This window comes from Pseudophryne corroboree, chromosome 6 (genome assembly GCF_028390025.1).
Source record: "Pseudophryne corroboree isolate aPseCor3 chromosome 6, aPseCor3.hap2, whole genome shotgun sequence".
In the NCBI taxonomy this organism is placed as follows: Eukaryota; Metazoa; Chordata; class Amphibia; order Anura; family Myobatrachidae; genus Pseudophryne; species Pseudophryne corroboree.
Genome location: NC_086449.1, coordinates 373,403,713 through 373,416,529, shown reverse-complemented (window position 1 = coordinate 373,416,529; position 12,817 = coordinate 373,403,713). Strand labels below are relative to the sequence as shown.

At 46.4% G+C, this 12,817-nt stretch overlaps 1 protein-coding gene across 1 annotated transcript in view; it reads right to left on the bottom strand.

Moving 5' to 3' along the window:
* The window catches only part of TSPAN33 (tetraspanin 33), a 99,843-nt gene extending 88,626 nt beyond the window's left edge, over positions 1 to 11,217 (bottom strand). The window contains exon 1 of the mRNA XM_063930452.1: positions 10,865 to 11,217. Coding sequence (XP_063786522.1) covers positions 10,865 to 10,963 — 99 coding nt within the window. The 5' untranslated portion in view covers positions 10,964 to 11,217. The remainder of the gene's footprint in view (positions 1 to 10,864) is intronic.
* Positions 11,218 to 12,817: the final 1,600 nt, after the last annotated feature.

The window sequence follows — 12,817 nt, the reverse complement described above, 5'->3', positions numbered from 1 at the left end:
TTATGAACATGTACGGGAAGAGTTTTAAGCACTTTGGGGACCTGGCCATTTGAATTACCAGAGAGCACATACATATATTATATATTTATTCTGTGATGTCATATTTCCCCACCTTTACCTCTGTACATATGTCTTTGTTCTAAACGAACATATCTTATTTAAATGTTTAAAAATACAGGTACAGGATATCTAGACATGTACTACCTGTGAGCAAATATCACCATTATTAAAATAATTAAAAATACAAAACCAAAAGAATACAAAACCACCTATGCTTAAGCATGGCATAGCATAAAAGCCAGGTGTAACTTAAGTCAACATTTGGGGTAAACCAGAAAACACAGATGGAAAATTCAATTCCCAACATCAATAAGCTTAGATGTTTTGTGATTTATTGTTCTCTAAAGTACAGGGGGGTCTCTATATGTATTTAGGGATATTAGGCCATTCCACCAAATTTGAAACCAATGTGCAAAAAATGAGGGGTCATTACTATCAACAGGTTCAGTATGATTTCCCGATGGACGGGATGCCGGTGGTCAGTATACCGACAGCAGCATCCCGACCATCAGAATCCCGAGAGCCCCCTGTAAGCTACCCGAATCCTCTTCTGCCCCCTACTCTAGCCCTCTGTTGTGGCTGCCTAAGCCTAACCCTCCCGGGTGGTGCTTAACCGTGACCCTCCCTTCCCTGCTGCCTAAACCTAACACACCCCGCTTGGTGCCTAACCCAAACCCTCCCTTCCTGGTCCCTAACCCTAACCTTCCCGGCCCTGCACCCTAACCCCCTTCTCCTGCCTAAACCTACCCCCCTACGTTGGTAGATTGTGGTGGCGTCCTTCGGGATCCCGGCGTCAGTATATCATCCGCGGGATCGCGTCCGCTGGGAAGCTAACTGCTTCCCCTACCAACTCCATGTTTAGATCACATGGGAGAGGGATATAAAAACCTGTGAGGTGCAGCAGGCATCGTCGGGTTTCCTGCGAGTCTACGCAATGTTTTCAAGCAGCAATAATTTAAAAAACAAAACCAACACAGTTTTATCTTTCAAATTATTGCAACTTTAAAACATCAGGCTCAGTCGATGGATTCACATTGATGACTGCATCTCACAGGCTATGAAAGGGGATACGGTCATTAGGTCGACATGCATTAGGTCGACATGGGAAAAGGTCAACATGCATTTTTCTAATTTTTTTATATTTTTTAAACTTTTTCATACTTTACGATCCACGTGGACTACAATTAGGAACAGTAACCTGTGCAGACTGCAGTGAGGCACCTTGCCCGAAGCATGGCGAACGAAGCGAGCCATGCGAGGGGACACGGTGCACTAATTGGGGTTCCCCTTCACTTTACAATGAAAAGACACCAAAAAAAACTAAAAAAAAAAAAAAAACTCATGTCGACCTATTTCAGGTGTCGACCTAGTCACTATCGACCAATAGTGGTCGACCTAATGCATGTTGACCCTATGACCCATACCCTATGAAAGTACATAGTCACCATGGTGTTTAAAGGAATGTAGTTGATTTTAAAATATAACATCCATGTTTATTCTGCAATAAAACATTATAAAAGATGGGCACTGAGCAGAAAGAAAAGTAGGCTGAAAATCAGAAGAGATTACCAGAAAGAAAAAAAAGTATAGATGCCAGGAAGAAAGAAAGTGACTGAAAAGTTTAAGGCAGACAAAGGTCATAATTAAGACAAATAAAGAGAGAAAGAAACAACTGAGGCAGCTAAAAAAAAAAAAAAAAAAAAAACATTTTTGGCAGCTCTGCATTTACTTAAGGATAATAAGTTATCAGGTGTGTCTTCTCCGCTGCTTCTACTGCCCTGACTTCACCTTAGACAATTCCACAGACTCTGTGTGAGGCAGTAAGGAAAACTAAAAGTCTTGCCAATATCACCAAATAATTGATCAGCAGCTGCAATTTGGTGGATAAGGTGGGTTTAAAACTTCATAAAGCCAAGGAAAATGAACTCAGTGGCACAAACAATAGGCCTACTGAAGTTGTAGAAATGTTGGTAACATTCTTATGTCGATCAGACATTGTGGGTTTTATTCTAAGATGCAATCAGACGTGGCTGCGTCTTTTGCCACAGATGCGACTTTATGCTAGTGCCATGGGCAACATCTTTAAAACTGAGATGCCTCCTAGCAGCGCCTAATACCTTTGGAAATCCATCTCAGTGCGTCTTTAGACGCACCATCAAGACCTGCACCAGCCCTAACGCAGGTGCAGATATTCCATCTGAGTATTGCGCACTGTGGGAACAGTTGTGCGTCTTTAGACACAGCCGCTGTCCGCAACACACCCACGACTGCATAACCACCTCCCTGTTGCCTCCCAGGTATACCCACTAAAATCTGCACACCGTGCATCCAAAATCATTCTGTGTTTCCATGCAGTAACAATCTGGAAAAATGCACACTACTTCAAACATTGGTCAACGTGCAACTCAGAATCATGCCCTGTATATAGGACTCCAGGTAGGCATGATGAAATGACTATGTGGGGTAATGGTAATATAGAAAGCGTGTTCACAAATACTATCTTACAACGCACATGAAATAGGCGCAATCTTTACTTACAGCAGAGAACCCAAACATAAACATCAGATAATTGGATATTCAGAGTGTTGCAGTCTTAGATCACAAAATCATCAGAGTCGCTTTAGTAATCAATGGAAATACAAAACGTATGAAAACATTATACTGTTGTTATAGGGGCTAGGAATTGCAAATAACAGAGGGGCATATGTATTAACCTGGAGAAGGCATAAGGAAGTGATAAACCAGTGATATGTGCAAGGTGATAAAGGCACCAGCCAATCAGATCCAATATGTAAATTACCAGTTAGGATCTGATTGGCTGGTGCCTTTATTACCTTGCACATATCACTGGTTTATCACTTCCTTATGCCTTCTCCAGGTTAATACATCTGCCCCAATGCTCTTTGGAAAAAGGTATGCACAGTAGTTCTGACTTAAAATCAGACTGGATAATGGACACCAATCATATCTTCTGGTCAAGTACCTATGGGTTTTCATACAATGTCACATACCTATCACAAACATGGCTAGCATAATTTTATCACATTAAAATATTGTGACAAAGTATTAGCAAATTATGTTTAGTGATATTTGTTTGTTAGACCTATGCCAATCTGTAAATAAATTTGCAACAAATTTGAAAGAATGTCACAGAATTTGAAAGATGAAATAACGCATGTCTGATGTGACGTCTATTGTTTTGTCACATGCATGATCATGCAAACGAATGGTACATGATCAGATGCTACAAACGTATCATATATTTTCTGCTCATATTCATTGTAGTAACCTTCTATTGTACTTTAGAAAGTACAGTTTGGATGACCTACATTACCTAAATAATACATGTGTGTTTGTCATATATGTGATTGTGGAATGGTCCTTTTACTGAATACACTTGGTAAGTTATGAAATATTGGGGGCAATGTATTATACCTGCACTTATGGTGCAGATATAACGCTTCCTGCTTCACCTCTTTACCGAGGCGAAGCAGGAACAAGCCGCCCGAAAGCCGTTTGAGCGCCCTAACCTGTACTTTTGATGGGTTTAGCAGCTTTGTATGGCTAAACCAGTTACTATTGGGCGCACATATGGGGCATGTGTGCCCAACGGGGGCAACAACTGAATATCCCCAGTGGGTACCAAATACGTTAGGGTGCCAAATAAACAAATGAAACGGCCTCACTGAATCAAATCAGTAATTTCTTGTGCTATCCCTGAGATACTGCTGCTTTCTACAACCCCATAGTTAGCAATGCTCAATAATATCTAGTTGCTATTTAACAAACAGCATTAAGATCTTACCACTGTTTTGGATCAAATCATAATGTCACCTGTAAGTGGTGTTGGCGATAAAGTTCACAAAGCGAAGTCTTTCCGGTCTCTGCCAAGTTGAAGAGCTACGTGCATAGATGGCTACTGTACATACACTTCTGACAGTAATCTGTCACTGGCAATATTATACCCCTTTTACACCTAAATCCTGGGTCTTACCAAAATTCTTGAACATGGTTCCAACCTGGGTCAGACCCCATTTAAACCCCCTGCCTCGACTCACGTTATTACCAGGTTGGCTCCTTTCACATTGCACCCGTGTGCAGTGTCTTTCTTTTCTGCTGGAGCCTGGAGATGACATCATCTCTTAGCGCTGGCGAGTCAGGTCTCTCTATGCTTTTAATGGGACCTGGGTCGCATAAGCCAGGCCACCCGTTTACACTGCCCAGTTACCGGGGTCCTTCATAGGTCCAACCCTGCTCGCTACCAAGGTTGGATTCCTGGGTCACTGGACCTGGGTTATTTTTGAGACCCTTTTACACGGAGCCACGACCTGGGTTAACCCAGCAATACCGGGTTATTGCAGCAGTGGAAAAGGTGTATTAGACTGCCAACAGCACAGGAGAAGACACTTCCATGGAGGGAGCCACCATTGGATAGGTAAGTAATGGTAAATAATTGCGGTATAATAGTATCACTGCGAGATACAGTGAGACTAAACTATATACAGTGACTGCAAAGATGTTTAATAATACAAAGAGCCCTTATGCTGGGCATACACAACCAGATAAATACCTGTTAGACCAACAGACATTCTATCTGACAGCCTCACACCCATCAGATATTATATTATGATACTGTGAGATATCTCACAGTGTATAGCCATAGGATATCTGTGTTCCTCCCCTGGGGAGGAGACATATCCCCGTTCCTCCGTTGTGAGGGAAGCGGGGAAATGTCAGCCGGTCAGTGTAGTGAATACACTGCCCAATGAGGGCGACTTGCAACTTCAAAAATATTGCATCAGACCAGGGACGGACTGGTGCTACTAATTAGCCCTGGCATTCGTGAAGGCGCGTATGGACGTTACGGGGGGCCACACGTGTGTCACAGGGGGCGCACGGACATAGCACACAGAGGCGTAGACTTGCGTAACACTGCCATTTTCAATGAAACACAGACTTTAGGGGGGCACACAGACACAGCGCACATATGCCAGAAGTGCCAGATGGGCAGTCTAGCCCTGCTGAATGATTCGGCATGCCTGACCGATTGTTATTTTCAGATCGGTTGCACATATGCACATTACAATTATTTGGGCAATCCGCAGATATTAGGCAGATCGCCCCGATAATTGAATAGTGCAGTGGTTCTCAAACTAGGTCCTCAGGACCCCAAACAGGTCACATTTTCCAGGTCACCTAGCAGGTGCATAGGTGTAGTCATTACTCACTTACCCCTTTCAAAAGATACACAGGTGCAGCTAATTATTTCACTTGTGATTCTGAGCGGGATGTACTAACGGGAAAATGCAGTAAAAAAGGAGATTTATGGTAGACTTACCATTGTTAAATATCTTTCTGCGAGGTACATTGGTTCCACAGGGAAACATCGGGGTGTAGAGATGGATCTTGATCCAGGCACCAACAGGCTAAAGCTTTAGACTGTCCCAGAATGCATTGTGGGGCATCCTCTATAACCCCACCTCCAGGCACTGTGAGCTCAGTTTCATTCACCAGTCCAATGGAGGAGCAGATAAAAGAGAAGGTAGATGTTAGTCACATGGAACCACGTTCTCACGACAGGAGAAGGGACCAGCGGCTAATGCCATACAAACCCATAGAAACTAGGTGAGTCAGGGCGGGCGCCCTGTGGAATCAATGTACCTCGCAGAAAGAGATTTAACAATGGTAAGTCTAGCATAAATCTCCTTTTCTGCAGCTGGGTACATTGGTTTCAACAGGGAAACATCAGGGATGTCCTAAAGCAGTTCCTCATGGGAGGGGACGCGCCGTAGCGGGTATGAGAACCCAACGTCCAAAGAAAGCACCCTGGGAGGCGGAAGTATCAAAGGCATAGAACCTAATGAACATTTTCACTGAAAACCACATAGCCGCCTTGCACAATTGTTCAGCGGCCGCGCCTCGGCGGGCCGCCCAAGAAGGTCCAACAGACCGAGTAGAAAGGGCTTTAATAGCAGCAGGAGCTGGAAGACCAGCCTGTGCATATGCTTGTGCGATCACCATTCTAATCCATCTGGCCAATATTTGCTTGTTCGCAGGACAGCCACATTTGTGAAAACCAAAAAGTACAAAAAGGGTATCTGACCTGCTAATAGAGGCAGTCCTTTCTACGTAAACACAGAGAGCCCGTACCACATCCAAAGACCGCTATTTAGATGACAAACCAGAAGAGATAAGAGCCGGAACCACAATCTCTTGGTTAAGATGATAAGACGACACCACCTTGGGCAAATAACCAGGGCGAGTTCTAAGAACTGCCCGGTCACGGTGAAATATCAGAAAGGGTGGATGACAGGACACAGCGCCTAGGTCCAACACCCTTCTAGCAGAGGCAATAGCCAGTAGGAAGAGGACCTTGACCGTGAGCCATCTAAGGTCCACTGACTCAAGAGGTTCAAATGGAGACTCTTGCAGGGTATTCAGAACAACAGACAGATCCCATGGAGCCACAGGATGGAAATAGGGAGGCTGAATCCATAAAAAGTGAAAGTATGAATGTCAGGAATAGATGCACTTTTTTCTGCAACCAAACCGACAAAACAGAGATATGAACCATGAAGGAGGCCAGACGAAGGCCTAAGTCGAGGCCTTGTTGCAAAAAGCCAGATGTCTGGAAGTACTGAATTTGTAAACATCGTAATTCTTAGCAGCACACCAGGTGAAGTAAGAATTCCAGACCCTATAATAAATCCGCACAGAAGCCGGTTTGCGAGCCTTCAGCATAGTTTGGATAACCGCCTCAGAGAATCCTTTGGCCCTCAGGAGTGAAGCTTCAAGAGACACGCCGTCAAAGCCAGCCTGGCCAGGTCCGGGTAGACACAAGGGCCCTGAATGAGGAGGTCTGGGCATTGAGGTAGTAGAAGAAGATGCTCTATCGATAGACCCTGCAGGTCTGAGAACCAATGCTGTCTGGGCCACACTGAAACGACTAGAAGTAGTTTTTCTCCTTCTTGTTTGAACTTCCACAGTACCCTGGGCAGGAGTGACACTGGAAGGAACACGTAGGGCAGCCGAAAGTTCCATGGAATTACCAGTGTGTCCACGAATGCTGCTTGAGGATCCCTGGTTCTTGATCCGAAGATCGGAACTTTGTGATTGTGTCGAGACGCCATCAGGTCTACATCTGGTAGACCCCACTTGTCCACTAGGAGTTGAAAGACTTCTTGATGAAGACTCCACTCTCCGGCGTGCACGTCCTAACGACTGAGAAAATCCACTTCCCAGTTGGAGGACTCCCGGAATGAATACTGCCGATATTGCTGGCAGATGGCGTTCCACCCAATGAAGGATTTTTGACACTTACATCATTGCCATGCGGCTTTGAGTGCCGCCTTGATGGTTTATGTACGCCAACGTGGTGGCGTTGTCTGAACGTACTTGAACAGGCCTGTTCCGTATCAGAGGCAGGACGAGAGACAAAGCATTGAACACTGCTCGCAATTCCAGAATGTTTATCGGGAGGAGCGATTCCTCCTTGGTCCATCGACCCTGGAAAGAATGTTGCTCCAACACCGCGCCCCAACCCCTCAGACTGGTGTCCGTTGTCAGTAGGACCCAGTTGGGGATCCAGAAGGGATGGCCCCTGCTCAACTGCTGGTCTTGTAGCCACCAGGTCAGCGGCAGATGAACCTCTGGAGTCAAGGAGATCATGTGAGACCTGATCCGATGAGGCAGGCCATCCCACTTGGAAAGGATTAACCTCTGCAGCGGGCGGGAATGAAATTGAGCGTACCCTACCATGTCGAAAGTTGACACCATGAGGCCTAAGACTTGCATCGCCGAGTGTATCGACACTCTTGGGCGAGAGAGGAAGTATCTGATCCTGTCCTGAAGTTTCAGGACCTTCTTAGGAGCCAGAAACTGCCATTGACTGTGTGTGTCCAGCAGTGCCCCCAGGTGCACCATGCTCCGAGCAGGGACCAGTAAGGACTTCTTCCAGTTGATGAGCCACTCGTCGGCTTGTAGGAAGTTTACCGTCAGTTGTAGATGACTGAGGACATCGTGGGAGTTTGCCAGAATCAGCAAGTTGTCCAGATACGCCAGGATCCTGACTCCATGGTGACGGAGATGAGCCATCATCACGGCCATAACCTTGGTGAAGATCCGAGGGGCCATGGCCAGTCCAAACGACAGAGCCTGGAATTGATAGTGAAGGTTGCCAATAGCAAACCGCAGATATTGCTGATGCAACATGGCAATAGGTATATGCAGGTAAGCATCTTCTATATCCAGGTATACCATATAGTCTTTGGGTTCCATGGCCAGTACAATTGAGCGTAGTGTTTCCATACGGAACTTGGACACTCTCACAAACTTGTTCAGTGATTTGAGATTGAGTATAGGCTGGAAAGACCCACTGGGTTTCGGGACTAAAAACAGGGTCGAGTAGTATCCTCTGCCTCTCTGGGACAGAGTAACCGGCACTATCACTTCTGTATCCAGGAGGGAACGCACAACCAATTGTAGAGCTTGCGCCTTCAACGGATCCGAAGGAATAACCGTTGTGTAGAACTGGCGAGGGGGACGTCTCTTGAAAGAGACTGCGTACCCGTGAGTGACAGCTTCTCGCACCCATGTGTCTGAAGTGGTCTTTAACCAGACCTGGGTGAATCACAGAAGTCTGCCTCCCTCCCTGGGTTCCCCCGCTCCCCTTAATGCAGCAGGCTTGTCTTGCTTGGAAGCAGGCTGACGGGCAGCCCAGGATTGTTTTGCCTTGGGTTTAGTGGTTTTGGGAGCACAAGATTGTCTCGGGTATGCCTGACCTTTTGCTTTCCCTTGAGGCCGAAAGGAGCGAAAAGTGGTACCTTTTGCCTTCTGCGCAGAAGGATTAGTATTCGGGAGAAATGCAGTCTTAGCAGCCGCTAAGTCAGTTACAATCTTATTGAGATCTTCCCCAAATAGGATGTCTCCCTTAAAAGGAAGTACCTCCAAGGTCTTTTTGGAGTCCAGGTCGATGGCTTGGCCGCCAACACACCTGCCTCAGAGGACGCCTCCTGAATGAAATAGGCGGCGGTGGTAATATGAGACAGGTATTGTCTGGCAGTGTCAGATATATCCTGAGGCAGCTCTTCCTCGAATACCTGAACCCATGCTTCAATTCCTTTTGCAGACCAGGAGGCTGCTATAGTGGGTCTATGTACAGCACCTGTAAAGGAGTAAATAGACTTCAGGCAACCCTCTACACGCTTATCTGTCGGTTCCTTCAGTGAGGTGACAGGTAGGGTAGATGACACCACGAGACGGGTGACATGTGAATCCACCGGCAGTGAATTTCAAAATTTGCTACACAACTCAGAAGGGAGATGATAACGAGCTACCATCTTTTTAGATAGGGAGAATATCTTCCTGGTGAAGACCAGGGTTCTTGCGACAGCGTGCCTAGAGCCGGAGCGTCTCCACCGCAAGTACCCGGGAACAGAGCCAGCGGGAGTATGTGACGCCGGTCGGGAGGTGACGGAGCCGCAGCACAGAATATCGCCCTGACATGCAAGTGCTGAGGCCCTTGAAGTCTTCTAAAAGCTTTTTCAGGGCTGCCCAGTGCAGACCCCTGTTAAGTGACCTGCTTCTGCAGGCACCAACTCGAAACGGAGCTCACAGTGCCTGGAGGTGGGGTTACAGAGGAGGCCCCACAATGCATTCTGGGACAGTCTAAAGCTTTAGCCTGTTGGTGCCTGGATCAAGATCCATCTCTACACCCTGATGTTTCCCTGTGGAAACCAATGTACCCTGCTGCACAAACCCAATTTTCAGGTTTACCGAATTTCCCGCATGTACTAAGCTACAGACGCCAGGAGCCTCTGTACCATCCACTACCATCATCCCCCGCAGCTGCATCGTCCTTCTACGCATGCACAGACGGACTACTTGTTTATAAACTCGGATGTCTAGGGGCTGGCGGCCATTGTAAAGGACAGCTACCCTTTGTGATACTAATCACATATGTTAGTACATATGCAATTAGTATCAATGCGGTAAGTGGCAGGATGTATTGCAATTGCTTGGTACATCCCGCCCTCTGTGAGAAGACCTGGAACACGTGTATTATGTGGGAGCACCGAGGAGCAGATGTATTAACCTGGAGAAGTAATAAAGCAGTAATAAGTGGAAGGTGATAACGCACCAGCCAGTCATTACAGGTTTGAAAAATGACAGGTAGAAGCTGACTGGCTAATATGTTATCACCTTCCACTTATAACTGCTTTATCACTTCTCCAGGCTTAATACATCTGCCCCCGAGTTTGAGAACCTGCGGAATAGTATCTGCACAGTTTTAGTGATGTCTATATTGTATTTCTGAGCAAGTGAAGTATGTTACTCCACTACTAAAGCAAAAGGTCACAGTAGCCCTCAGGTTTTAATGGTCTGCCAACTGCACTTTGTAAAAGCAATAGCATAACATATAACAAATAATACTAACTGCCCCTGTTGACCTCTTAGTAGCCAGTGCTAGTATCAATAATTATAATGTATACAAAGGTCAGTGGCATGCCAATGTGAAAAAATAAAAATCACTGCATTGCCAGGCTAGCAAAATTGAATGCCTGCGGACATTACCGGTGCCACTCTCTACCCATCCTAAAAGCAGTGACACAGCAGTGCCAATCAGTTGTTGAGTGTCCCTTGTTTATTAGCAGTATTACTGCATGTCACCCAGAGAACTGAAGAAACAAGGCATCAGCTACAGCAGACTGCACATTGGAATGTGGGGAAGGGGACATGGAATGTGCCCCCAGTGGCAGTAAGTCATGTACACGCATAAAACACACAGGATCACAACACAACTTACCCAGAAGAGCATATTAAAGAAGAACAGGAGGTATTTCACCACAGGACTAACGAAGGAGAAATCTTTTCCCCTGGTATTGGCTGTGGATCGACGTTCCATGGCTAGTGGATGGCTGATGCGCTTGGGGGGGCTTGTTATGCAGAAGACCCTCAGTACTTCTATACAGATCCAGCCACTGCGAGATGAGAGCGACCGCTAGCGTTACGAATCAGTAGACTTATCACTGACTGATCTGGTTATGTATGACTGGCTAGTAGGCTACTGCCAGGGAAGAGCAGAGTACTGTGGCGATCCTGTGTCCAGCGGCCGCACAGTAAGCAGCAACAGCCTGTCACTGCTCCGCTGCTGGTATAATAACGTTCCAAAGCAAAGCAGCGTTCGTCTCTTGCTTATTGGTGCACTCAGCCACTACCTGCAAATTGATTGGTGTTTACAGCTGTCTATCACAATGCAAAGGCACGGAAGGAACGAACACCTGTATGGGCAGTGGCCACTGCTGCCTGTTCCTGATGATAACTGAAGCATGCAACTCAGGCCAGGCGTAGGACGCAGACTAAACAGTGTCGTCCGGATGGCGCTGACAGCGGGTCATACACAATTTATTTCTCCACATACAGTACACTGATGCATCAGAGGATTGTTTTTTTTATCCGTCCACATCATACTATTACTTACCTACCTGACCCTCTCCATGTGGGAGAAAATGCTCTGTTCCTGGACTTTCCTGGTAATGTATGATTGCCATCACCTGTGGTGAGCTAGGTAATTGATAAGAAAGGGGTTTCACCACAGGTCATACTTGCCTACCCTCCCGGAATGGCCGGGAGGCTCCCGAAAAACGGGTGACCCTTCCGGCCCCCCGGAAGAGCAGGCAAGTCTCCCGATTTACGGGGGTCACCCCCTGCCCGCCGCCCACTTAACGAGTAAAGTGGGCGGTCCGGGCAGGTGATGACGCGATTATTGTTGAATCGCGTCATCGTAACCACGCCCCCTGCTGTATAATGCCGGTAATCGCGGCATTACACAGCGGGGGGCGTGGCTTAAATGACGCTGCCCTGAAGCTACGCCCCGTTACGCCTCTGGCCCGCCCCCTGCACGTCACCTCGGGCCCCGCCCCCCTCCCTGCTGAGCCGACGGGCTGCTCTCTCCCGGAGAGAGCAGCCCAGAAGTCGGCAACCCTGCCACAGGTGATGGCAATCATACATTACCAGGAAAGTCCAGGAACCAAGCATTTTCTCCCTCATGGAGAGGGTCAGGTAGGCAAGTAGGAGTCTAACATAACGTATGTAAATCGTTTTGAAGTTTAGGAGCATTTATTATTATTCATGGCAGAGTCCCCCTGATTCCGGTACTTGTGTACTTTACAGACTCATGTACGGTCTCATTGCAGAGACATGAGTTTTTCACATTTTTTTAATTCATTTTTTGAACGTTTTCATACTTTTACGATTCACATGGACTACGATTGGTAATAGTAACTGTGCCCAAGGGGATACGGTGCACTAATTGGGGTTCCCTGTCACTTTACGAAGAAAACAACAAAAATTATGGGGAGGACTATCCTAAATAACTGTGATCCTTGAGAAGTGATTTTAGACGATATTTCCAGTTTTTGGATACCGTAAGTTCTATATAATAAGGTAATGAGGGGCAGATGTATTAACCTGGAGAAGGCATAAGGAAGTGATAAACCAGTGATATGTGCAAGGTGATAAACACACCAGCCAATCAGCTCCCATATGTAAATTAACAGGAGCTGATTGGCTGGTGCATTATCACCTTGCACTTAACACTGCTTTATCACTGGTTTATCACTTCCTTATGCCTTCTCCAGGGTAATAAATCTACCCCTGAGTCCGTAAAGTACACAACTACCAAGATTCCTTATTCCCGCAAATCATGGAATTTGGAATCTTTGTGTGTCAGAATGATCTGTCCATTGCTGAGACAGGG